Here is a 24,283-nt window from a genome sequence, read left to right on the forward strand (position 1 = left end):
TTTAGCGAGAACTGTTGGGCCCAAAGTTTAGCGAGTAGACTCAATGAGCCATGGTCCATAGAAAGGCCCAACTAGCACTGGCGATTTGGGACGCAGTCAAACGAAGCAGAGAGCAGCGTGCTCTGGAAGGAGCCCGGTAACAATAACTGCAGGCCACACCGCCCCCCAAAAGAGAACCCCCCCGCCCGCTGCTGCTGCGTCCTCCGCGCCGGCGACCATGTCCCCTTCCTCCTCGTCCTCGCCGGCGGGGACCCCGTCGCAGGTCCTCAGCGTCCGCATCGTCTCGCTCGACTACTACATGGCGCCGCCGCTCCCCGGCTTCGACTTCACTTACAGCCCCTTCCACTGTACGTTCCCCTTTCCCTTCCCCCCCTTCTTCTCCTCCTGCCCCAGCATAGCACTCGCTCTTCCTTGCGCTGCTGCTCTGCGGTAACGAGTTCTCCTGCAGGCGAGGAGGTGGAGGAGGTGCCGGTGATCAGGATCTACGGCTCCACCCCCGCAGGGCAGAAGACTTGCCTCCACGTCCACCAGGTCGGTAGCCGCTTCTCTGCCTGTAGTAGCCTCACCGTTTTTCACATCAACGCCATGTTTGTACCGTGTACCACGTTTGCATTCAGCACCTGGATGCTTCCACTGTTGGATGTAGATGGAGTATTCTGGCGTTCGAAGGGTGTGCACTGATTGGTTGTGCACTGATTTAGCATGCCAGTTTTTAAAGTACACTGGTGGCAACCAGGGCTGTGTTGCAGGTCTGATCGGTAGTTCAAGTTCGTTGGACTTGTCAATTTTCTTTTGTAGCGATTCTGCATATACTTGTACGCATTGCACAGCCTGCCATTTTTGTTAATATAATAACTGAACGCTATTCTTACTAGTGCTGCCCCTTTTACTTGTATTAGTAGTCCAATTGGAAATTCTGTAAAGCTCGTTTGGCAACCCTCCTTTCATTTCATTTGTTTTCGATAGGATTTCATTTGGTTGAATTTGAATTCCGGGTTCAAAAATCATGTTTGTCTACCACATGGATTTGTAGAGACAATTCTAGAGAAATGATGGCTTTTAGAGAGGAATTGAGATTAGTTGTAGTGTGATTCCATGGAATTGCAAATTGAATTCATGTAGCCAATTCCGTGCCAACCAAACAAGTTAGTTTCTAGAATTCAAAATGAATTCCACAATTCTAGCCCCAAATGATGGGTGCCAAACGGGCTGTAACATTTTTGCTGTTGTTGGGACTTGAGAGTTGGGACGCTAGTTAAGCTTGTGAATTTCATCTCACTACACATGTTTCCGGCCCTTGAAACCTGTCGTTATCATGGATGAACTGAAGTTCAGGTGGCTACTTTTGTTCCCTAGCCTTCACGGCATATCACACACTATTTCTTCTAAATTGAAAGACAGTGCTCCTGCCGGTTCCTCACAAAAAAAAAAAACCCACTGAAGTTCAGGCTGAACTGATGTTTGTTGTATCATATGCAACAATTGATAAACAACAGATGATTACATATTACTTGTCTCTGTTATATTCTGGTTGCATGTAATGAACAAGTAAACCTCCTACTTCATTTTATTCATTTCTCGGTCAACTCTTTTTCACCCAGGATTGGTCCATCAATTAATCCATGATTGTTTCAATTTGTAAATGTCATAGTCAGTCTGAAGGTTCCAATCTCATTTTGGTATTTAGGCCCTGCCATACTTGTATGTACCTTACCCAGAGGAGCTGCTTCATAATATTGAAAGAGGTGATTTTCGCTCCTTAAATATGAACTACTGATACAATTGCTGAATTACTGTTCCTTTTGCCATTGTTTTATGTATCATTATCTTCTTCTGCATGGTGTTTGTAACTTTGTATTTCATATCATCAGCATTCAACTTCTTACAAGTAGATTCTTACTGCTTATCTCATGAATTTTGTAAATTACTTCATATTGTAGTCGCAGACCACAGTTACTACCTTTTTTTATGAGTAATGAACATGATGTGTTGTTAAAATTATCACATGTACAAAGCTTGCTCTTCTTTGCTTTTGCAACATATATAGATAACATGAATGATAGGATGAACCCTTGATCTGGACGTGACCTGGTAGAGTTAAGCACCCTTTAGTCTGTTTTCTGGCCAGAAAGGCAGTTTTGCCTAGCAATCAAATGGTCTTACTTTTCCTCCAATCAAATACCTTGCTCCATATTTAATGTTTTTCGTGCTACTCTCTGATGCGCTGTTCCTTAAGCACTTCAATGTTCAGGAGAAATTAATATGCCTCTTCTCTCTGTTCTCTAGGGAATTCATGTATGACTGGTCTATTGAGTGATCTTGAGAAAGCTTTGCAGGTAGAGTCCATTTATTTGGTATGGTATTTTTTCTCTTTTTGTGAGTATCATCGTTTTCCTTGCAGGTCCGTGGGCCAGCAAAAAGGAAGCATATCCATGGATGTAGCCTTGTTCGAGCAAAGAAGTTGTATGGCTATCATTCTTGCGAGGAAATTTTTGTGAAGATCTACCTGTATCCACAGTTTAATCATTTCTATGGATCGTCTTGAACAAAATGTTGTCATAGGAATCTTTTTTAGTATTTTTGTTCATCTTGCATCCAACTGAAAACATCTTATGTTTAACCAAATGTTGTCGTAGAAATCATTTGGTAACAATTGATCTGACAATGCTGTAGGGATGTCAGGTGCACAATCGATCTGTCCAGGTTTATAAGGCCTGCGCCTATTTCTAGATCATCAATTTGATCAACTAAATATGTATTATATGGCACAATAAGTATACTATCCGTGAGGGCGCCTGCCTGCGCAACAATGAGCGCTGGTGCAGTGCGTGAGGGCCCGCATGGCAATGAAGTGCGATCTAGAGATGACAACGAGGACCCATACATCACAGCGTACTCATCTTCCGATTAGACTCCGATTGAGATCAGGAAGCGAATTATCAGCGAGAGTAATGAGAAATCCAGGCGGAATCGTCGTTTTTATGGTGCGCCAAACAGCTTTAAGGTTAGAATTGACCAGGATTAACAAGATCAGGGTTCCGATTTCATGGATTAAGAAGTCAAGGTTCATGTCAGACTTCCTCTACGAGGTTAGGGTTGAAAATAGACTTCTCTAGTTAAATTGGTGATGTAGGAACCCACGCAGGCGCAAGCCTTATAAACCTGGACGGAGGCAGTATGTTCTTTCATCAGGCTGGCTCGTCTTCTTTAACAACTGTATGCCTGCATTTTGTTTCCCTCTGAGGCTTTTCCATGCAACTGCGTGCCTTGATTTAATCTAAAGATATTATCCTCACGAGGTTTCTCGTGCTGCTACCCATCTATTGGTAAGATGCCCCCTTCTTCAATTGTGACCTTAGTATTTCCATATAGATGGGTGCATTACTATTTTTCTGGAAAGAGGAATCTCTTTTGTGTCAAGTTTTAGACTTATTGTTCACCGGTACTTATTCCGAGCTTTTGGGTTTCAGGACGGTGCTGTTCTTAATAGAGTATTCCAGCCTTATGAATCCCACATTCCATATCTTCTTCACTTTTTGGTGCGAGCAATGCTTTTTTTTTTCTGTTTCCGTAGATCCTGTAAATTGCCAGAACATTACCATTTCCCTTCTCCCGCACAAGCATAAAATCTCATTACAGTATTACAGATGTGATGTGCCAATTTTGTTGATACATATGTGATATATATTTTGAGTGACTTGAGATGATAATTTCTGTTGAGTGTACGTTTTAGGTCGACTATAACTTGTATGGAATGGGCCATGTACATGTCACAGACTTCAAGTTCCGCCCTCCATTGCCAGATGATTTTCATCCTAATACTCTACATAGGAAGGTGGATTCTTCTGTCGAATCAGAGCACAAGGCATGTTCTATGGATTTTTCATGTCTATATTGAATGATTGTCATTTGAATCTACGTTAATTTGTTTTGGGGTCGCTTCTAAAAAAGCTCTACCTTTCTCTTAAAAATGATAGCCACATCCAGGTGCTGCTGCAATGAAGAATCCAATGATCTGGATATCGTCAGCAGTGCCGCCTGCTTTAATACTGGGCAGTTTTTCTACTTCACATTCCATGGAAGGATCCAATCCAAACTTCATCAGAAGACATACTTCTTTGATGCTTGAAGCTGACTCTGTAGTAGAAGGTCTGTTCGGCATATTCTAATCTGTTGTTTGGTATATCCATGAATTGTGCTACAAATTTTGATTTCACTTACAGGTATCATAAATGAGAAGCATAAGATGTACACTCCCCTTTCACAAACAACGACAGATACAAAAATGGTTCAGTCACTTTTAGCAATTTGGGAGGTATCTTTCCTGCTCTGTATGTGCACATATGCTGCAGAATGTTGCTAATTGCTAAACCTCTTTTATCTGCTTTGTGCAGGAACTTGAGCACTTAAGGTTACTGGAGGAGGCAAAGCCTGCTGATATCGGTAGACCACTGCGGGATGTTGTTCTCAAAAGTTTTCTTCACGGTATCAAGTACGAGAGTGCTCTTTCTATGTTGGATCCAAAAGAGGAGGGGTCCCATCAGAAAGTCTCTGCCATTGAAGACCCTGAAAAGCTAGAGAAGTGTTTTAAATCATTGACTGATATTATTGGGACTATCACATTCTCACAAGGTGATTACTGTGATAATACTGGTAGTGATAATCCTGCGGGCACCCAAAAGGAGGACCAAAATGCAAGTTCTGTGTGCTTAGAGTCAACAAAACAAAATGTTCAGGCTGCATCTCCTGAGAGAAACACTCACTATCCTGTGTCATCTGTTGCTCAAAGAACATCTCAATTATTTGATGAACATGAAAAGGTTGCTGTCAGATCTTAGTTATCTGGTTATGGTTTGATTTAAGTTATATGCATATTTATTCGGTCAGTTTGCAGTTTAAGCCAAGAGAAACAATTAACAAACTATGTTGAACAAGTTTTCCTACCCGACAAAATGTACCTAAAATGGTTGTAAGGTGAAGAACTGCAATATGTTTTTGCTGGATATTGGTAACTGATGCTGTTGCTGGCCCCAGAAAATGCCTGAGAAGCACCTTATCCACAGCAAACAAAAACCACACATTCACATTCGAGATGGTGTAAAATGAAACTAGGTCTGAAATGACATATTTACTTTAGAGGCTAGACAATATGCCAGTCCATAGTCACTTTTTTATTCTGACAGTCATTTCCGGTAGTGGATGGTTGACTGGCCAATGACTTTTTTATTCGTATGTTTTATTACTTATTCCTGATACGTCTCCTTGGGAATCGTTCTTATTGTAGCATTTGGATGCTGAAGCACTTGGACTTTTAAGCTGGATGGCCTCCTCGCAGGCTGCAGAGGAGCCAACAACTGATGATGAATTGATCAATGAACCCATTCTGAGCCCTTTCTTTTCAAAGAAGTCCATTGAAGTTGCTTTAGAGTCTGCTCACCTGGATTTTGATAGTGCTTCTCAGCAGGAGTGCCAGGATATTCTTGATTCAGTTGAACCAGTGACTGGGACAGAAGAACTGAATGCTCAGACTTCTAACCATAGTTCTTCAATGCTTGATGATAGTACTTCAGTGAACAATACTATTCCTCAGGTTGATGGATCTTGTGATGAGAATCAGAAAGACCCACAAGAATATGACAAGGGTAAAATCACTAGAAGGAAAATAGGAACATCTAGTCACTCATCTAGTCAAAATAATTCGAAGTCAGCCAGTAAGCATGGTGAAACTGAACCTATATGGGGTTCTTTACCTCTTTCTACTAAAAAGCGATCACACGGAACTGCTGATGGTCATGTTAAAACTTCTTCAGGCAGGGCAATGCCAAGTCAGAGGGACACCAGTTCTTACAAGAGTGAAACTGAGAAGAACTCTCATGATACCACAGACAAGGAATCTTCTAGTTCCATAGGTGAACATGACTGTCATTCTGTGAGGGATTTAATGAGGAGAACAAGGAGGAGGAGATCTTTTCATCCTGAACCATTGGAGTTCGGTTGTTCTGGAGCTGCAGCATGCATCATCAGTAAAGAGAGTGTAATCGTGAACTCTGGAGGATTAGAATTGCATGATTTCACCAGTGATTTTTCAAATTCGGAAATGTATAATTCTGGCGGTGAATATGTACAGATGACCTTTGCACAGAAGCCTCCATTGAAGAATCAAGTTTGCTCTGGTTTGGAGAGTTCTTCAGTGGGCATCGAACATCCCGAATGTAAGTTTCATAGGGAGTCTTCATTTTTAACATGGTGCATACAATTTACTTTATTTACAGTTATGCTGATATGGTGTTCTCATCTAATTTCTAGAAATTGTTGTGTTAGTGTTGACTCACCGATTCTTCACTTTGTGCGCGTACCGGTGTCCGATGCGTATCCGATAGATACGTATCCCTGGAGTACCGGTGGAATAAACGAAAAAAAATAAAGATTTTAAAGATGGAAACTCGGTGGATACATCTGGGAGTCTTTAAGGATACGGCCCAGCTGAAACTTAATTAAATTTGATATGTTGTATAATGATATAAATAAGTAGTTATGTACTTCGGTAGACCTGCTGTTTGTGTTTGCTACTTTGCTATGTTGTGCTTGTATGCATTGCTGAACTTGAACTTCATTTGATCATTTCACAACTTCATGTTCATATTGATTTTTTTTAAAATTACTCAAACGTATTCGCGTATCCTCATTTTGGAAAAATGATGTATCCCCGTGTCCGTATCCGTCTGATGCCAATACACGTATCTGTATCGGTGCCAGCGAGAGTGTTGATGCTCTCTAGACTTCTAGTTACCATCTAATTTATTGAAATAATTATGTTAGAATAATGATGTCTATGGTATGATTATATATTGGATTTTCTCATTGTTTTTTTCCGCTTGTGCAAGTACTTGTTCAGAACTGACTACCCACCCTTCCCCGGTACAGTTTAGACCCGCAACCGAATCAAATGACACATTAGCTTGTCAGCAACTAGTCCTACTGCTTCAGTAGTTCATTCAGTTCTTTATGCAACAATCTGCAGGTCTGTTTATAATTGTGCTACCTGACCAAGGGTGCCATGTTCTTATGCCACAACATAATGTTTCTTGAATTTGCTAGTAGTCGCCTCATATTATACATATTCTCTCCTATTTTTCAGCTGCTAAACTTGGATCGGTTGATCCCCTTCCATTTTTCAATCAGACTGCTGAAGAGAATAACCAGAATGGATCATTTCAGTATATGGAAAATAGTGAATTCACAAATGATGCATTGGGTGTTCCAACTCATTTCCAAAATGATGGATCAGCCCTATATTTGCTAACACATGCATTCTCGCCGCCATCTGCAGTAGCTGTGGACCAGTGGCTACCCCAACAAACATTTTCCAGTACTTTCTCTGGTATAATCACTTTTCCTGCACAAATTAATTCCCATTCAGTTATTTGGGTCCCTTACAGACTATTATTTTAGGCCACTCCAACTATTGCGACAATCTTGCAGGTGATGATGAAATGGAACATATTCCTACTTTTTCACCACATGCGGAAGCTCTTCCTTTGATGGCCAGTTCTCCTGTACCCAGATCTGCTTCAGAACATAGAGCACCAAAGTTTGCTGTTGATACAGTTACGATGAAGCCGGATCTTTCCAGCAAAGAAAGTAAACAGGTGGATGAGTGGCATGACTTCTCCCAGATCTCAGCTGAAGCTGAAAAAGATAAGCTAACACCTCTCAGTCAAATTGGATTTCGTGACCCTGCTAGTACTGGTGGTGGACAACAACTGACTATACTTAGCATAGAGGTGGTACAACATACCTTTTTTTTTGCCGATAAAACATTTTTTTCATTTTTCCTATGAAGCGCGGTTATAATTCGTTCTTCTTAGAGAATCTATCTTGTGCGATCAACAAGAATTCTCAGACAGTTCTGATTTGCTAACAATTACTGACCAATTTTTTTTTTTTGAAAAGGACTTACTGACCAAATTGCGAAACATAAGTCTTCAGAAGTTTGGGATACCAGGCAAGATAGAATTACCTGTTGATATTTCTTTCCACTACTCAACAGGTATTTACAGAAAGCAGAGGGGAGCTGCGTCCTGATCCACGGCTTGATGCCATCAATGTTGTGTCTCTGGCTGTTGAGGATGATGCTGACAGTACAGTTGAAGTTCGTGTACTTATACGTGGAAACAATGAAAATACACATAGGAGGTGGCTGTTTGACATCTTTCGATATTTCAATCATTTGTTGGTTTCTTTTTCCATTTCGATTTCAAATTGGGGTACTAGCACTAAGCATCCCCTATTAAAAAAACACATTCAAGTAGCTCTCCTTATTGTTCTCTAGTGTCAATCAACACCCTTTACTATCAATTTTATTGTATCAATCTAGCCCGTAGAAGTCCAGATCAGTAAGTTAACTGCTCAAATCAGCAATTCTGTTTGCCAGTTTCACCACTTCTTTTACAATCTTAGTCCTTGTGCCAGTCAACTTGCTAGGCAAGGATTGTAATAATGTTTGCTGATTTAATATAAGCAGTTGATTCTCAAAAAAAGAAGTTATTGTGCCATGTCAATCCTGCCGCATATAGCATCGTGGAAGAGTGGGCTTGGCATGGCGCCATGGCATCTTGACAGACTACGATGGTGACAGTAGAAACAGATGTCATATTGACGGTAGTATGATGTGGATGCTAACTTACTGATTTGGTCTATTAAGGACTTGATAGATACAATTAGAAAGAGAGCCGGCTTAAATGGCTAATTGTATTTCCTGTTCTTTTCATCTTCTCCCATGCTTCTAAACATGAAGCACATCATTTTGATTTCTTTTATTCATTCATGTTCTGGGTTGTAAACTTCATGCTTTAGATTTTACTGTTCTAGAGGCGTGCCTTCATGTAATCACTTCTTTTTAGCTAAGGTGGTTCTTTTCTGAAGCGTGTATGCTATTAATGTCCTTTTCCTTAGCTTGTTTGGCTGAGAAATCTTTAATGCCCTTTTTCTTGTACCTGCAGAAACCTTGATGGAATTGCTGGTTGCACTGTAGATGTCTTCCCTGAAGAGAAGGGCCTTTTGAAGCATCTTATTGATGTAATATGTTCAATTGATCCAGATATCCTAGTTGGATGGGAGATTCAGTTAGAATCTTTAGGATTTCTTGCTGAAAGAGCAGCTCATCTGGGTGTAGGCTTACTGAGAAGAATCTCAAGGACGCTACCACATGAGTCAAAACATCCACCTAGGGATCTAGCCCATGAGTCTAGTCAGGGGCTTCCTGAAGCATCTTCTGCTGATGATGTTATTGCTGACGTCAATGAGAATGCTTGGAGTCATACTCATGTTAGTGGTGTACATGTTGGTGGAAGAATCGTTCTAAACTTATGGCGTCTCATGCGTGCAGAAGTTAAGCTTAATATTTACTCACTTGAAGCTGTGGCTGATGAAGTCCTGAGGCGAAAGGTACCACTAGTACCGACCAAGATATTGAAACGATGGTTTGCAACAGGTCCTGGACGAGGAAGACACAGATGCATACAATATGCTAGCAGCAGAGCTATGCTTAATCTTGAAATAATAAATAAACTTGATCTGGTAAATGGAATTTCCTCCATTTCGTTCTTGCTAGTACATCATCAGCATATGGTTACTTGTGTTCTTCCTTTTTTTTTGCTCTGAGATATTTTATAAGCTGGATTAGCTGTGCTTTTGGTTTTATGACCTCTTAGCATTACAAGTTTAGGCACAATGTATCACAGAAGTTTGCTCTAATTCTTACCTGACTATTCCATGCAGATCAATAGGACATCTGAACTTGCTCGTGTGTTTGGTATTGACTTCTTCTCTGTTCTTTCACGAGGGTCTCAGTTTCGTGTTGAGTCTATGCTCTTAAGATTGGCTCATACACAGAACTACCTTGCAATTTCCCCAGGAAATCAACAGGTGCAATTGTTTGCCCCCTAATAAATATATTTTATTGATTTCTGCTTAGTTATATACTTATATTCTATAGTTGCTCTGTAGCCTTTGCCTAGTACCATCAATTCTGGGACATAAATGCAAGAATGTCAGTTCTTGTGATTTGGCTATCCTACTGACTAGCGATTTACATCGGCTCTTTGTGCCAAAGAGGTGATGATGATCATTTTGTCGGAGGGGATCAAAGAAGTTGCATGATGTGTAAATATCCAAATTAAAGGACATGTATCTGTGACAGGCTTAAGATTAGATGGGGACTGTTCTTTTAAGAAATCAGATAATAAAACTTTCTGGGTTTTAGATATACAGCTTCACGTGAACTAGAAAGAGATATATTTTCTAGTAGCCCTAACTCTCGGTCAAGTGAGATTTTTGGGGAATCGACAGCGTGATGCAGAAGCAAGATGGCAGACGCCGTGCGGATCCTAACCCTCAATCTAGTGGGATAGTGGGATTTGGGGGCACATGCGTCTCTGCCATTCTGTACCTAACTTAGTCACCTGCCTAGCCACCGTAGTTCTCTGGAGGTCCTAGCGTTACCAAAATTTGCTGCTGCCCCTTGATGCGAAGCGCCTTGTGTGGCATAGTTGTCCGACCTTTGGATCGCTGCTAAAATGTTTTGTATATTGTAACCTAAAATATAGATTCCAGTACTGTGCCAGCATTTTAACTATTTCCAATGCTACTTCGCAGGTTGCTTCTCAGCCAGCCATGGAATGCCTGCCACTTGTAATGGAACCTGAATCAGCTTTCTACTCTGACCCAGTTCTTGTATTGGATTTTCAATCCCTTTATCCTTCCATGATAATAGCATATAACCTATGTTATTCTACATGCTTGGGTAAAGTTTTCCCGTCTAAGTCCAATGTACTCGGTGTCAGCACATATTCAGCGGATCCACATACAATTGTTGATCTGAAAAATCAGCTGCTCCTTACTCCAAATGGGGTCCTATATGTGCAACCCGAGGTAATTATCTTGTTTGCTCTAAAGCATTGCAGGTTTTCTTGTATCTTGCCCACTTCTATTTTTCTTCTTCTATTGGTTCTCTATTAAGTACCACCAATTGACTGGCAATATACCTCCCATATGTAGTTGTTACACCATGCAGATGAATGCCACTATGGTTGATAGATGAAAACATGGCTTAGTGCTGCATTTTCAATCCATCCAGGCACCATCGTCTATTTTTCTGTGCACCTTCCAATTGTATGGCCTGGGCAATGAGCACCAGACTGAACATTTGAGCACATTTTTTTATGGCATTCTGCAGATCAGGAAAGGTGTAGTACCTCGCCTTCTGGAGGAGATACTGTCAACAAGAATTATGGTTAAGCAAGCAATGAAAAAGCTTTCTCCATCTCAGAAGGTTCTGCAGAAGGTATTTACTTCTTCTAAACCATCTGTGAACATTTTACAGAAGGCCCTAAATTCATTGGGTTTTGTGTTTCTGTATGATATGTAGAAATTTACTCCAAACATGAGTTAATACACACATATATTTTATGGCGCAGTAGTCTCTTCAGTTCCCTTGTTTTACCCTCCCTTTTGAAATGTTCCTCTTTGTAGGGAAATAGACTTTCCTTTTTGCCTTTTTGATGTTATGTAATGAATAATTTATCTATTTTCCAGATACTCAATGCACGGCAACTTGCTCTGAAGCTAATAGCTAATGTAACATATGGTTACACAGCTGCTGGGTTCAGTGGCCGTATGCCGTGTGCAGAGCTTGCAGACAGCATTGTTCAATGTGGTCGTAGAACGCTTGAGACAGCAATATCATTTGTCAACCAGCATCCTTTGTGGGATGCTAAGGTTGTATATGGTGATACTGACAGGTATTTTTGTGTATCTCGTGATATTTTTCTTTGAATGATAATGCAATACTGTACAAAGCCAATTGTTTCTGCTGCAGTATGTTTGTTCTTCTAAAAGGGCGTTCCAGGGAAGAAGCATTCAGAATAGGGAAGGAGATTGCCTCTTTAATAACTGCGATAAATCCTGATCCAGTCACATTAAAGTTTGAGAAAGTGTATCATCCTTGCTTTCTTCTTACAAAGAAGAGATATGTTGGCTATAGCTATGAAAGTCCTGAACAGAATGAGCCAATCTTTGATGCAAAAGGGATTGAGACTGTTCGGAGAGATACATGCCCAGCAGTTGCAAAGATTTTAGAACGGTCTCTTAGAATAATGTTTGAAGAGCAGGACTTAGTCAAAGTAAGGCATGTTGCATCTCCTGGACTTTACGGGGATGATTCTCTTTGCATTATCACTCTACCCTGTATCAGTGTCGCCTATAGCTTGATGGTCTCTTATTGTGCAGGTTAAATCATATTTGGAGCGTCAATGGACACGTATATTATCAGGAAAAGTTTTGATTCAAGACTTCATTTTTGCAAAGGAGGTTCGTCTAGGTACCTACAGTTCAAGGGCTTCCACCCTGCCACCTGCAGCAATTGTTGCAACAAAAGCAATGCTGTCTGATCCTAGGGCAGAACCACGTTACGGAGAGAGAGTGCCGTATGTTGTTATCCATGGGGAACCAGGCGCTCGTCTCGTTGATATGGTTATTGATCCTTATGGCCTGCTAGAAGTTGGATCCCCTTATAGACTAAATGATCTATATTACATAACCAAACAGATCATCCCTGCGCTACAACGTGTCTTTGGACTCCTTGGTGCTGACCTGAATAAGTGGTTTACTGAGATGCCTCGTCCCATACGGCCAACACTCGCTAAACGCCAGTCTGCTTCTGGTCACAGTGCATTTTCTCGTGATGGCAGTTTCATCCGATTAGGATTGAATAAGAAAGCGCCTGCCAAAGGAGGCAGGATAGATACCTACTACATGTCAAGCCACTGTACAGTTTGCGGTGATATAATTCAAGGATCAGACACCTTTTGCAACAACTGTTTGAAAAATGAAGCTGTTGTTGCCACAGTAGTTGCTGGCAGAACTTCAAAATTGGAGCGAGAAATCCAACATCTTGCTGCTGTAAGTTTTTTTACATGGATACTTTTGTAGGTTGCTTCTAAATTTGTGTTTACATAAAACATTTCCTGAATTCTACATTGGGGAATGGAATCATTGCATGAAATACCAACATTCTTAACCTGATTTAGGCATCAGAAATCCTGAAATTCTAGTCTTTGAGTTTAATATTTTTTGTTTCTGAAATTGATAACCTTGAGATAAGTTGTTTTGAGATGAGCTGACAGCTAATATTTGAATATTGTACAGATATGTGGTCACTGCGGCGGTGCAGACTGGATTGTTGAAAGTGGGGTCAAGTGTGTTTCGCTTGCATGCCCGGTATTCTATGAGCGTAGGAAGATTCAGAGAGAGTTAAGAGTTGTCTCAGAATCCGCAGGAGAAGCTGGGTACTATCCATTCTGCTGTGCAGAGCTATTTTGAATTTGTATCTTTGTTGTACATATCATTTATTCATGTATATTGTACATCCGTAAAATGTACAATCAGACTGTAAATCTGTAAACTTGTTTGTATGTACTTGTACTGATGTGTCAAAGCAAGAATGCCAAGTATATAATATAAAATAATCTTTATCTTTATTTTTCTTATAAAAGACTCGTGGTGGCGCTGTCATCTTTGAAGTGCATCACTTGTTGCATTCAAATAAGAATGAATATGGATTACATAACACTCCATTTGTTTTTAAATGTAAGACCGATCCAAAATAAGTGTCAGTCTTGAACAAAGCATAGTTCAAGCCTAATTCAAAACTGCGACATTTATTTTGGATCGAAGGGAGTACTAGTTTTGTTCTAAGTTAAAACTTCTTAAAAGTTGATGAAGTTTATAACAAAATCTACCAACATCTGCGACTTTAAGTTAGTCTTATTAAATCTATCATGATATATGTATTTTTATAGTGGAATTTCGTAGTATATTATTGATACGCTACAAGTTGGAACATTGTTCTATAAACTGGTCAAACTTGGCTTACGTGAAAGCTGGATCTTCTTATATTCAGGAACAAAACTTGAATTTGTAACCAAACAATCCAATTCCGAAACGGAGAACAGCAGTACTTTCTTTTTGCGAAAATAAGTGACTCTGATTTGTTTAGGTTCGTACGTATGTAGACGTGGTTTTAGATATTTAGGAAGGAAGGGATCGAGCACATGACAAACAGATGACAAACAGCTTTAACGCAGCCCCAGCAGAGAATTCCAACCCTTCCCAAAACGAGTAGTACTGCTCCGTAGTCAGTTCAAAAAAGAAAAAAGAAAAAAAAAAGTACTCCAGTACAAAACCCAGCCGCCTTCAAACTCTGAAACCTAACACGATCCGTCGATCCCCATGGAGAACTCCCGCAAGCGCCGCCGCGTCGACGTCGACGAGGACGACAGCGACCGGCTGAGCGACCTGCCGGACTGCCTCCTGTTGGAAATCCTCTCGCGCGTGGGGTCGCGCCTGGCCGTGCAGACGAGCGTCCTCTCCCGGCGCTGGCGCCACCTCTGGCGCGACGTGCCCTGCGCCGACGTCGACGAGCGCGAGTTCTCCGCCGTCTCCTCCTCCAATCACGGCAGGAACGGCCACAAGCAGCACTGGGCCCGCTTCGAGGACTTCGCCGACCAACTCCTCTCGCCGCCGCCGCCGCACCGTCGGCTCGACGCCTTCCGCCTGCACATCACCAGACGGATCCCCTGCTACGCCTACGCCACCACCGACCGCTGGGTCCGCCGCGGCCTCGCCCGCTCCCCCGCCGCTGTCGCCATCCACGCGCCCGACCCCTCCGTCGTCCGCTGGATCACCCCACCCCAATCTTCCTCCTCCCTATTGTCACGCCTCACGAAACTCCATCTCTTCGGGGTCTACTTAGGGCAACTCCTGGGCTGCCCGGCCCTCGAGGAACTGCACCTGGAGCGATGCGGGCTGGGACACAGGTTCCGCGCCATGGCCTCGCCGGTCCTCAGGCGGCTCGCCGTCGTGCGCCCTATCGGCGGCCACCTCGTCGCCGCCGACCTCATCCGCGCGGCCCCCCGCCTCGAGTACCTGCGCGTGGAGCTAGTCTGCGACGGGGATTCGAGAGCCGGAGACCCCGCCCCGGAGGGCCAGGCGCCGCTGCTGCCGTCGGTCTCCGAGGCCTCGATCCGGATAACCAGCAAGAGAGAGCGGAAGAGGAACAAGCTCGAGTTCTTCGGGGCTATGCGCTGCCTCCTCGCTCGGCTCCCCAACGTCGTCTACCTCGACCTCTCTGGCTTCGCCACCACCGTGCGTAAATGCATCTCCATTGATTTCATTCTCCAATCGATTTCGATGTTCCGAAGATTTTTGTTTCATATGTACTACTATATGGTGTACTAGGGGTTGCTGGAGGAGGAATCCCAAGAATTCCCAAGACTGAATCAATTGAAAACCTTGCGTCTTGACCGTTGTGAGGTTGGTGTCTGCTTCCATGCGCTTACTAGGATCCTTCGGAACACCCCTAATCTGGAGACAATGAGATTGCACCAATGCAAGGTACAATACACTGACTAGCATACTTCAATTTCATTTTTTTTCGTTTTAATCTCATTAACACGTATGGAGCTTTGGGTCGACAAGTACAGTTTATAGGCTCGATACCGAAGAGGAGGAAACCTTCCAAACGCCGTGGTTCAAGAACTGCAGCTCTTCATGAGTGCAAGAACCTGAAATTGATAGAGATCAAGAGCCGTCAGGACGAGCCTCGAACCGTTCGACTTCTAACGAACGTTTTTGAGGAAATGCCGCTGGCACCGTGGCGGCTGGTCGACAAAGTGAGCGATGTGGCGGGCTTGATGACAATGCAATTTCATAGAACCGAGGTAGGCCTGGGCAAAACTGGTTGAGAGTTACTTCAAATTTCATATCGTTCCCAACTTATTCGATTCTGATTCTGAATAGTGTTGGAGTGTTACTTTTACTCTATGTTGATTTACATCCCCTTTGTAGTCTCCAAATAGCAATGCATGTTGAAAGACATACTTCTGTTAATATATGGATCAGGTGTTACAACATTTCCAGTTAAGTGTTATCAGCCAATGTCTTCCTCAGTTCATCCGTTGGATTCACAGTCGGTTTATGAGGCCTCTGGAGAATTAAAACAACCCCATGAGAGATCTAACAACTTGCCAAAAGATAAAAAAAAGTTTATGGTGCCCTGAGGATGTACAAGTGTATATTTAGAATGCTGTATTCAGATTTAACATAACCATACAATCGCACCTACAACCACGATCCAAATCCAACCAGTCTTGAGACTACTCCTTAGTCCTGACTCAGTCCTCAAACCAAATTATCACATCTGATGCCCCTATATCCGGCTACAATACATTGCAACTATCACGTTCACAGTGAGACATTTTTGAGGGAATACGCCAGCACATCGGCAGCAGGTCAAGAAACTTTATGCACAAATGTGTAGAACATAATAAATTTGGGACAAAACTATGTTTGCCGCTGCCGCGACCCCATCTTCTCGGCCGACTAGGTCTCCCAAAACTCTATGGCTGCCTCACTCCCAGCCTTGCCATGTAACCAACCAATTCAGCACAACATACAGCTTGACGCAGTCTAAAAAAAAAAGATTTCTCGCCTCCTCATCAATCCACGTCGCACGTCCGTTTTTTCTATGTAATTACAGCCACCGTTCCACCGACCCCGGAACCATTCTCTCTCCCAATGCTCCGGCTAGGTTTTGACGACCGCCGCCGCCGCTGTGACCCTAGCACCTCGGCCCACTAGATCCCAAACTCCGCCGCTGGCTCAGTCCCAACCTCGCTATGTAACCAACCAACCAACCAACCCGATGCCCCCCCCCATGGACTCCGGCAGGAGCCGCCGCATCGATAGCGACCGGCTGAGCGACTTGCCGGACTGCCTCCTGCTGGAGATCCTCTCGCGCATGGGGTCCTGCCTGGCCGTGCAGACGAGCGCCCTCTCTTGGCGCTGGCGGCACCTTTAGCGCGACGTGCCCTGCGTCGACGTCGACGAGCACGACTTCTCCGCCGTCACCTCCTCCAATCACGGCGGCTTTAGCCGGCGGCAACAGCAGTGGGCCCGCTTCGAGGACTTCGCTGACCAGGTCCTGTCACCGTCATCGCCGCTGTACCAGCACCGCTGCCTCGACGCCTTCCGCCTCCACACCCACGCCACCACCGACCACTGGGCCCGCCGCGGCCTCGCCTGCTCCCCCGCCACCGTCGCCATCCACGCGCCCGACCTCTCCATCCAATGGATCACCTCCCCATCCCCATTGCCTCGATCCTTCCTCTCACGCCTCACAAAACTCAGTCTCGTCGAGGTCTCCATACCATCGCCCGTCTCGTCCCCGGGGCACCCCCGCTTGGGTTGCCCGGCCCTCGAGGACCTGCACATGGAGCGTTGCGGGTCGTGCTACGCGTTCCGCGCCATGGGCTTGTTGGAATCTGATCCAAATTCCCAGGGGCCGGAAGTTCCGGCCCAACTTCTGGCCGAACCTCCGGTCGCTCTCTGTTACTTTTCAGGAAATTGCGGAACTTGCTACGGAACTTCCGGATATTTAGGAATATGCGGAACTTCCGGCCTCCAACCGGAACTTCAGGTGTGTCAGTTACGGATCTGACTTGCCCTAATGCTCCTGCTATATATACCCCTTGTATGCCGCTGTTTTGGATAGAGTTCGCACGAGTTGAGTTCGTGAAATCTCCCTGGCGTTGTAAACTCTCCCATATAGTGAAGTTTTCGCTGGCTGGCGCCCGTGGTTTTTCCCTCGTTGTTTGAGAGGGTTTTCCACGTTAAATCTGTGTGTCCTTGTGCTGTGATTTCTTCTTCGTTCTTCGTTCTTGCTTGTCGCGTTCATAACAAGTGGTATCAGAGCTCCAGGTTCCGCCTAGGGTTTGCGACATGTCTACCTTGAAGTTTGATCTGCCGCAGCTGGACTACACCACGCGATTCTCGTTGTGGCAAGTGAAGATGCGGGCGATTCTCGCCCAAACTTCAGATCTGGATGAAGCGCTTCATTCCTTCGGCAAGAAGGATGAAAAGGAGTGGACTGCCGAAGAGAAACACAAAGATCGTAAGGTTTTGTCATTGATTCAACTTCATCTATCCAATAATATTTTGCAGGAAGTGTTGGAGGAGAAATCCGCAGCAGCCCCGTGGCTGAAACTGGAATCGATCTGCATGTCTAAAGATCTAACCAGTAAGATGCATGTAAAGATGAAGTTGTTCACCCATAAGCTGCAAGAAGGTGGTTCGGTAATATCTCATATAACTATTTTTCGAGAGATAGTTTCTGACTTGCAAGTTTTGAAGGTTAAGTATGATGATGAGGATCTAGCCATCTTACTCTTATGCTCGTTGCCTAGTTCCTATACAAATTTCCGCGATTCAATTCTTTATAGCCATGACTCTCTAACCCTTAATGAAGTTTTAGAAGCACTTAGACAGAAAGAAAAGATGAAGTCTATGGTGCAGACCGATGGGTCGTCGTCAAAGGCAGAGGCTCTGCAGGTTCGTGGCAGGACCGAGCAGAGGAACAACAACTATGGCAACCGAGATAAGAGGCAGGACGGAAAAGCTCGCTCAAAGTCCTGAGGAAAAGATAAGTTCTGCAGGTGTTGTAAGAAAAATAATCATGTTATTGAGGATTGTTATAAACTGCAGAACAAAGAGAAAAGGAACGGTACCTACAAACCGAACGACAAGTCCGATGGTAATGGTAAGGCCGCTGTCGTTTCTACCGACAGCTCCGAGGGTGAATGCCTTGTTGTTCTTGCTGCTTGTGCTTCCCGTGATGATGAATGGATTCTTGATACAGCATGTTCCTTTCATATTTGTTGTAACAAGGATTGGTTCAGCTCTTATGAGTCTGTGCAGACTGGAGATTTTGTGCGTGTGGGCAATGACAATCCTTGTCATATTGTTGGCGTTGGGTCCGTTCAGATCAAGACCCATGATGGCATGACACGCACGTTGAAAGAGGTGAAACACATATCAAGCATGACAAGAAATTTGATCTCGCTGAATACCATGGACTGTGACGGGTACAAGTACGCCGGTGGGCATAGACTTCTGAAGGTATCTAGAGGTTCTCTCATTCACATGATAGGTGATATGAATTCTGCCAAATTATATGTTCTTAGAGGTAGCACTTTGCCTGGTTTTGCTGCTGCTGTTACACCTAATGATTCTGATGATTGTGCAAAAACGAATCTGTGGCATATGCGTCTTGGGCATATGACATGGGATGGCAGAATTGGTCAAGAGAGAGCTCATCGATGGATGCAACTTGAGTAAATTTGAGTTTTGTGAGCACTACGTTTATGGTAAGCACAAAAGGGTTAAGTTTGTTTCTTCCGTTCATACCACCAAAGGCATATTAGATTATGTGCATGCTGATGTTTGGGGACTCTCTCGTAAGACTTCTATTGGTGGTGCTAATTACATGCTTACAATTATTGATGATTACTCAACAAAAGTTTGGCTTTATTTTCTGAAACACAAGTCTGATGTTTTTGGTGCGTTCAAGAAGTGGAAAGCTATGGTAGAAAAGCAAACTGAAAGGAAGGTGAAAATTTTGCGTACTGATAATGGTGGTGAATTTATTTCTGATGAGTTTGAGGAGTTTTGCAGCAACGATGGTGTTGTTAGGCACTACACGGTTGCCCGTACTCCACAGCAAAATGGCGTGGCTGAGCGCATGAACAGAACCATCATATCTAGGGCCCGTTGCATGCTGTCCAATGCAGGTTTGGGCAGGCATTTTTGGACTGAGGCAGCTTCCACCGCATGCTACCTCATAAACAGGTCACCTTCTATTCCACTTGACAAGAAAACTCCCATTGAGGTATGGTCTGGTAAACCTGCTGATTATTCACAGTTGAGAGTTTTCGGTTGCACCGCTTATGCTCACGTTGATAATGGAAAGCTAGAGCCTAGAGCTATTAAGTGCATTTTTCTTGGCTATGGTTCTGGAGTTAAAGCTTTCAAGTTGTGGAATCCTAAAACTAAAAAGATTTTGCTGAGCAGGAATGTTGTCTTTAATGAAAAAGTTATGTATCATGATACATTGTCCACGGATGCCTCTCGCGTTGAAGAGGAGAGACTTAAAGTGCAGGTGAAGCACGTTGATGAAATTGTTGACAACAATGATGCTCAGGTTGATCATGGTAATGATGATGGGAACAATGATGACAATAATGATGATATTGTTCCACCCTCATCACCTGTTTTGCAGCAACCCACGCGGTCTATTGCAGCTGACCGTCCAAAGAGGAATAAAGGTCCTCACCCACGTTTGATTGAAGAGTGTGATCTTGTTTATTATGCTTTGAGTTGTGCAGAAAAGGTGGAGCATAATAGTGAACCGGCCACATATAATGAAGCTGTTGTTTCCGGCGACCGTGTGAAGTGGTTGTCTGCAATGCAAGAGGAGATGCAATCTCTTGAGAAGAATGGCACATGAGATGTTGTGCCCTTGCCTAAACAAAAGAAGGCCGTTCGCTACAAGTGGATTTTCAAGAGAAATGAGGGTTTGTCTCCCAATGAGCCTACGAGGTTTAAGGCAAGGTTAGTGGCAAAAGGTTTCAGTCAAATATCAGGTATTGATTACAATGATGTGTTCTCTCCAGTGGTAAAACATAGTTCCATCCGTACTTTCTTTGGTATTGTTGCTATGCATGATCTTGAGCTTGAGCAGTTAGATGTGAAGACTGCATTTTTGCATGAAGAGCGTGAGGAGGAAATATACATGGACCAACCTGAAGGGTTCATAGTTCCTGGTAAAGAGGAGTTTGTGTGTAAGTTGAAGAAGTCCCTTTATGGTTTGAAGCAATCTCCTAGACAGTGGTATAAAAGGTTTGATTCATATATGATCTCACGTGGCTTTAGTAGATCTCAGTATGACAGTTGTGTCTACATTAAATTTGTTGATGGATCACCCATATACTTGTTGTTATATGTTGATGATATGTTAATTGCTGCCAAGAGCATGAAAGTAATCACTACTTTGAAGGAATTTGAGATGAAGGATCTTGGTGCTGCTAAAAAAATCCTAGGTATGAAAATTAATAGGGACAGAAAATCTAAGTTGCTATTTCTTAGTCAGCAAAGTTACATTGAGAAAGTACTTCACCATTTTAATATGCATGATGCATAAGTGTGTTAGTACTCCTATTGCTTCTCATTTCAAGTTGTCAGCATTGCAATGTCGTACTTCTGATGAAGATATTGAGTATATGTCACGAGTTCCCTATTCTAGTGCTGTTGGTTCCTTGATGTATGCCATGGTTTGTTCACGTCCTAATTTATCATATGATATGAGTTTGGTCAGTCGTTACATGGCTAATCCCGGTAAAGAACATTGGAAAGCTGTTCAGTGGATTTTCAGGTACCTCCGTGGCACATCTAATGCTTGCTTGAAGTTTGGCAAGACTGATGAGGGACTCGCTGGCTATGTGGATTCAGATTTTGCTGCCGACTTGGATAAGAGGAGATCCCTCACAGGTTATGTGTTCACGGTAAGTGGATGTGCTGTGAGTTGGAAGGCAACACTGCAACCAGTTGTTGATCAATCTACAACCGAAGCAGAATATACGGCTATTGCTGAAGTTTGCAAAGAATCTGTTTGTTTGAAGGGTTTATATGCTGAGCTTTGTCAAGATGTTTCTTACATTAACCTGTTTTGTGACAGTCAAAATGCTATTTACCTTACTAAGAATCAGATGCTTCATGAGAGAACCAAGCACATTGATGTCAAGTACCATTTTGTTCGCGACGTTGTTGCACAAGGTAAATTGAAGGTATGCAAGATCAGCACTCATGATAATCCTGCTGATATGACGACAAAGCCTGTTCCTATTGCTAAGTTTGAGCTATGCTCAAGCTTAGTTGGTATAACTGTTTAGCCCCTAGTGGCTGTTGGCGTCGAAAGTGTTTTCTTTGTTGTTTCAGGAGTTGTTATTGTTCATGCTACAAGGAGGAATTTTCTATAAGGAGGAATTTGTCTCAAGGTGGAATTGGTTGGAATCTGATCCAAATTCCTAGGGACCGGAAGTTCCGGCCGAACTTCTGGCCATTCCAGGCACCTGAAGTTCCGGCCCAACTTCCGGCCTCCAACCGGAACTTCGGGTGTGTCCGTTACGGATCTGACTTGCCCTAATGCTCCTGCTATATATACCCCTTGTATGCCGCCGTTTTGGGCAGAGTTCGCACGAGTTGAGTTCGTGAAATCTCCCTGGCGTTGTAAACACTCCCATATAGTGAAGTTTTCGCTGGCTGGCGCCCATGGTTTTTCCCTCTCGTTGTTTGAGAGGGTTTTTCACGTTAAATCTGTGTGTCCTTGTGCTGTGATTTCTTTTTCGTTTTTCGTTCTTACTTGTCGCGTTGATAACAGGGCTCACCCATCCTCAGGTGGCTCGCTGTCGTCCTCCCCATCAGAGGAAACATCGTCGCCGCCGACCTCATCCGCACGGCGCCCTGCCTTGAGTACCTGCAGCTCGACCTAATTTGTGGCGGGCATCTGGGCGCTTGAGACCCCGCCCCGGAGTACCAGGCGCCGCTGCTGCCATCGGTCTCCGAGGCCTCGATCCGGATTACCAACTGGGACAGCGATTTCTGGCTCAACAAGCGAGAGCGGAAGAGGAACAAGCTCGAGTTCTTCGGGGCCATGTGCCGCCTCCTCGCTCGGCTCCCCAACGTCGGCTGCCTCCATCTCTCTGGCTTCACCACCACCGTGCGTAAATACATCTCCATTAATTCCATTCTCCGATCGATTATACACTACTATATGGTGTTTCAGGTGTTGCTAGAGGAGGAATCACAAGAATTCCCAACCCTGAATCAATTAAAAACCTTGATTCTGGACCATTGTGAGGTTGGAGTCAACTTCCACGCGCTTACTAGTATCCTTCGAAACACCCCTGATTTGGAGACACTTCGATTGCACCAATGCAAGGTACAATGCACTGACTAGCATCCTTCAATTTCATGTTTGTTTTAATCCAATTAACACTAACGGAGGTTTGGCTCGTGTGTAGTTTTTAGGCTCGAAACCCAAGAGGAGGAGGACACCTTCCAAACGCTGTGGCTCAAGAACTACAACTCTCCATCAACGCAAGAACCTGAAATTGATAGAGATCAAGAGCCGTCAGGGCGACGCGCCTCAAATCCTTCGACTTCTATCGGAGGTTTCCAAGGAAATGCCGCTGGCACAGTGGCGGCATGTCAACCAAGCGAGTGATGTGGCAGGCTTGACGACGATGCAATTTCATAGAACGGAGAAAGGGGGAAAATTGGTTTAGAGTTACTCCCAGTTTCCATTCATTCCCAACTTATTCAATTCTGATTCTAAATAATGTTGGAGTATTATTTTTTACTCTGCATGTTGATTTACATCCCTTTGTAGTCTCGAACTAGCAATGCATATTGAAAGAAATACTTTTGCCAATATGTGGATTTGGTATTACAACATTTCTAGTTTAACAATTTGACAAGGCTGTTTGGCGCTTCACGACAAATGGTGTCTTCTCTGTTAACTCGGCATATCAGCTTCTCTTTGCAGCCAACACTCGCCTCGCATGTGCCAAACCCTATTTGGAAACCCAAAGCCCTGACAAAATGTAATTTTTGTATGTGGCTTGCTGTCCACCACGGTTGCTTGACGGCGGACAACCTGGAACACCGACGCTGGCCTCACAATCCCATTTGTCCTCTTTGCACAACTGAATATGAAGATTGTACCCATCTGTTTGCCCATTGTCGCTTCTCGCAGCATGTTTGTCTCCGTCTTCGGACCTGGTCCCAGGCCACCTTCCCTATCCCTGACGCCTCATTCAGGAGTACTGAGGATTGGTGGACTTCAGCAAGAAAAAGAGCCCCTAAGCTGCTCCAGAGGGACTTTGACACGGCCACCATTCTTGTCCAATATATGGATTTGGTGTTACAACATTTCCAATTTAGTGTGCCATGAACATTAAGTGTTATTTGCCAATGTTTTGCTCAGTTCATCAGTTGGATTTACAGTTGGTTCATGGAGCCTCTAAAGAATTAAAACAACCCACAAGCATCTAAAAACTTGCCCAAAGATAATAAATTATGGAGCCATGAGGATGTACAATTTATATTTGAAATTGTGGATTCATAATTAACATTACCATACAATCCTACCAAGGAAATTATTTACATAAGCGATCCAAATCCAACTATTCTCAGCCAGCCTTTGTTGGTCGTCATCGTGTCCCTAGCTCCTCTGCCGACGAGGGCTCCCCAAACTCCGTTGTTGATCTGCTGCCAACCTCGCCCTGTAACAAAACAATAACTCTTAGTTTTAAAGAGAAAAAAAATTCTC

The 24,283-nt window shown here is 43.6% G+C and overlaps 3 protein-coding genes across 6 annotated transcripts; all 3 read left to right on the forward strand.

Moving 5' to 3' along the window:
- The first annotated feature begins 139 nt into the window (after positions 1-139).
- LOC100843632 (DNA polymerase zeta catalytic subunit) lies at positions 140-13,538 on the forward strand. 4 transcript variants are annotated; one of them, XM_024457752.1, is made up of 23 exons: positions 140-347; positions 449-531; positions 1,688-1,745; positions 2,287-2,336; positions 2,402-2,508; positions 3,284-3,326; positions 3,471-3,539; positions 3,734-3,865; positions 3,978-4,149; positions 4,224-4,315; positions 4,395-4,820; positions 5,285-6,212; positions 7,139-7,381; positions 7,453-7,784; positions 8,051-8,196; positions 9,003-9,579; positions 9,781-9,927; positions 10,657-10,932; positions 11,237-11,344; positions 11,596-11,801; positions 11,879-12,182; positions 12,289-12,960; positions 13,207-13,538. In XM_024457752.1, the coding sequence occupies exons 1-23, from the start codon at positions 218-220 to the stop codon at positions 13,378-13,380; spliced, it is 5,475 nt and encodes a 1,824-aa protein (XP_024313520.1). In that variant the 5' UTR covers positions 140-217; the 3' UTR covers positions 13,381-13,538. The 4 variants fall into 4 exon arrangements, with proteins under 4 accessions (XP_024313520.1, XP_010234282.1, XP_024313521.1 ...); XM_010235980.3 differs by having other exon boundaries at positions 141-347; positions 7,483-7,784; XM_024457753.1 differs by lacking the exons at positions 140-347; positions 449-531; positions 1,688-1,745; ... (1 more) ...; positions 2,402-2,508; positions 3,471-3,539 and having other exon boundaries at positions 2,545-3,326.
- A 451-nt stretch (positions 13,539-13,989) lies between these two features.
- Positions 13,990-15,952, forward strand: LOC106865424 (MEIOTIC F-BOX protein MOF). The gene is made up of 3 exons (XM_014896600.2): positions 13,990-15,204; positions 15,298-15,453; positions 15,543-15,952. Exons 1-3 carry the CDS (start codon positions 14,290-14,292, stop codon positions 15,801-15,803), a joined length of 1,332 nt encoding a protein of 443 aa, XP_014752086.1. The 5' UTR covers positions 13,990-14,289; the 3' UTR covers positions 15,804-15,952.
- Positions 15,953-22,302: 6,350 nt separating this feature from the next.
- On the forward strand, positions 22,303-23,385 carry LOC100845737 (MEIOTIC F-BOX protein MOF). The gene is made up of 3 exons (XM_014896590.2): positions 22,303-22,669; positions 22,736-22,891; positions 22,974-23,385. The coding sequence occupies exons 1-3, from the start codon at positions 22,604-22,606 to the stop codon at positions 23,235-23,237; spliced, it is 486 nt and encodes a 161-aa protein (XP_014752076.1). The 5' UTR covers positions 22,303-22,603; the 3' UTR covers positions 23,238-23,385.
- The last annotated feature ends 898 nt before the right edge of the window (positions 23,386-24,283 follow it).

Source organism: Brachypodium distachyon, chromosome 1 (assembly GCF_000005505.3).
Source record: "Brachypodium distachyon strain Bd21 chromosome 1, Brachypodium_distachyon_v3.0, whole genome shotgun sequence".
Lineage (NCBI taxonomy): Eukaryota > Viridiplantae > Streptophyta > Magnoliopsida > Poales > Poaceae > Brachypodium > Brachypodium distachyon.

Bases quoted from the DNA above. Each gene is read 5' to 3' on its own strand.
- LOC100843632 (XM_024457752.1), top strand. From the start codon at position 218: ATGTCCCCTTCCTCCTCGTCCTCGCCGGCGGGGACCCCGTCGCAGGTC. The intron at 4,316-4,394 runs GTATCTTTCCTG...TGCTTTGTGCAG, and splicing joins CACTTTTAGCAATTTGGGAG to GAACTTGAGCACTTAAGGTT. The intron at 6,213-7,138 runs GTAAGTTTCATA...CCTATTTTTCAG, and splicing joins GGGCATCGAACATCCCGAAT to CTGCTAAACTTGGATCGGTT.
- LOC106865424 (XM_014896600.2), top strand. From the start codon at position 14,290: ATGGAGAACTCCCGCAAGCGCCGCCGCGTCGACGTCGACGAGGACGAC. The intron at 15,205-15,297 runs GTGCGTAAATGC...ATGGTGTACTAG, and splicing joins TCTCTGGCTTCGCCACCACC to GGGTTGCTGGAGGAGGAATC. The intron at 15,454-15,542 runs GTACAATACACT...CGACAAGTACAG, and splicing joins TGAGATTGCACCAATGCAAG to TTTATAGGCTCGATACCGAA.
- LOC100845737 (XM_014896590.2), top strand. From the start codon at position 22,604: ATGTGCCGCCTCCTCGCTCGGCTCCCCAACGTCGGCTGCCTCCATCTC. The intron at 22,670-22,735 runs GTGCGTAAATAC...ATGGTGTTTCAG, and splicing joins TCTCTGGCTTCACCACCACC to GTGTTGCTAGAGGAGGAATC. The intron at 22,892-22,973 runs GTACAATGCACT...GCTCGTGTGTAG, and splicing joins TTCGATTGCACCAATGCAAG to TTTTTAGGCTCGAAACCCAA.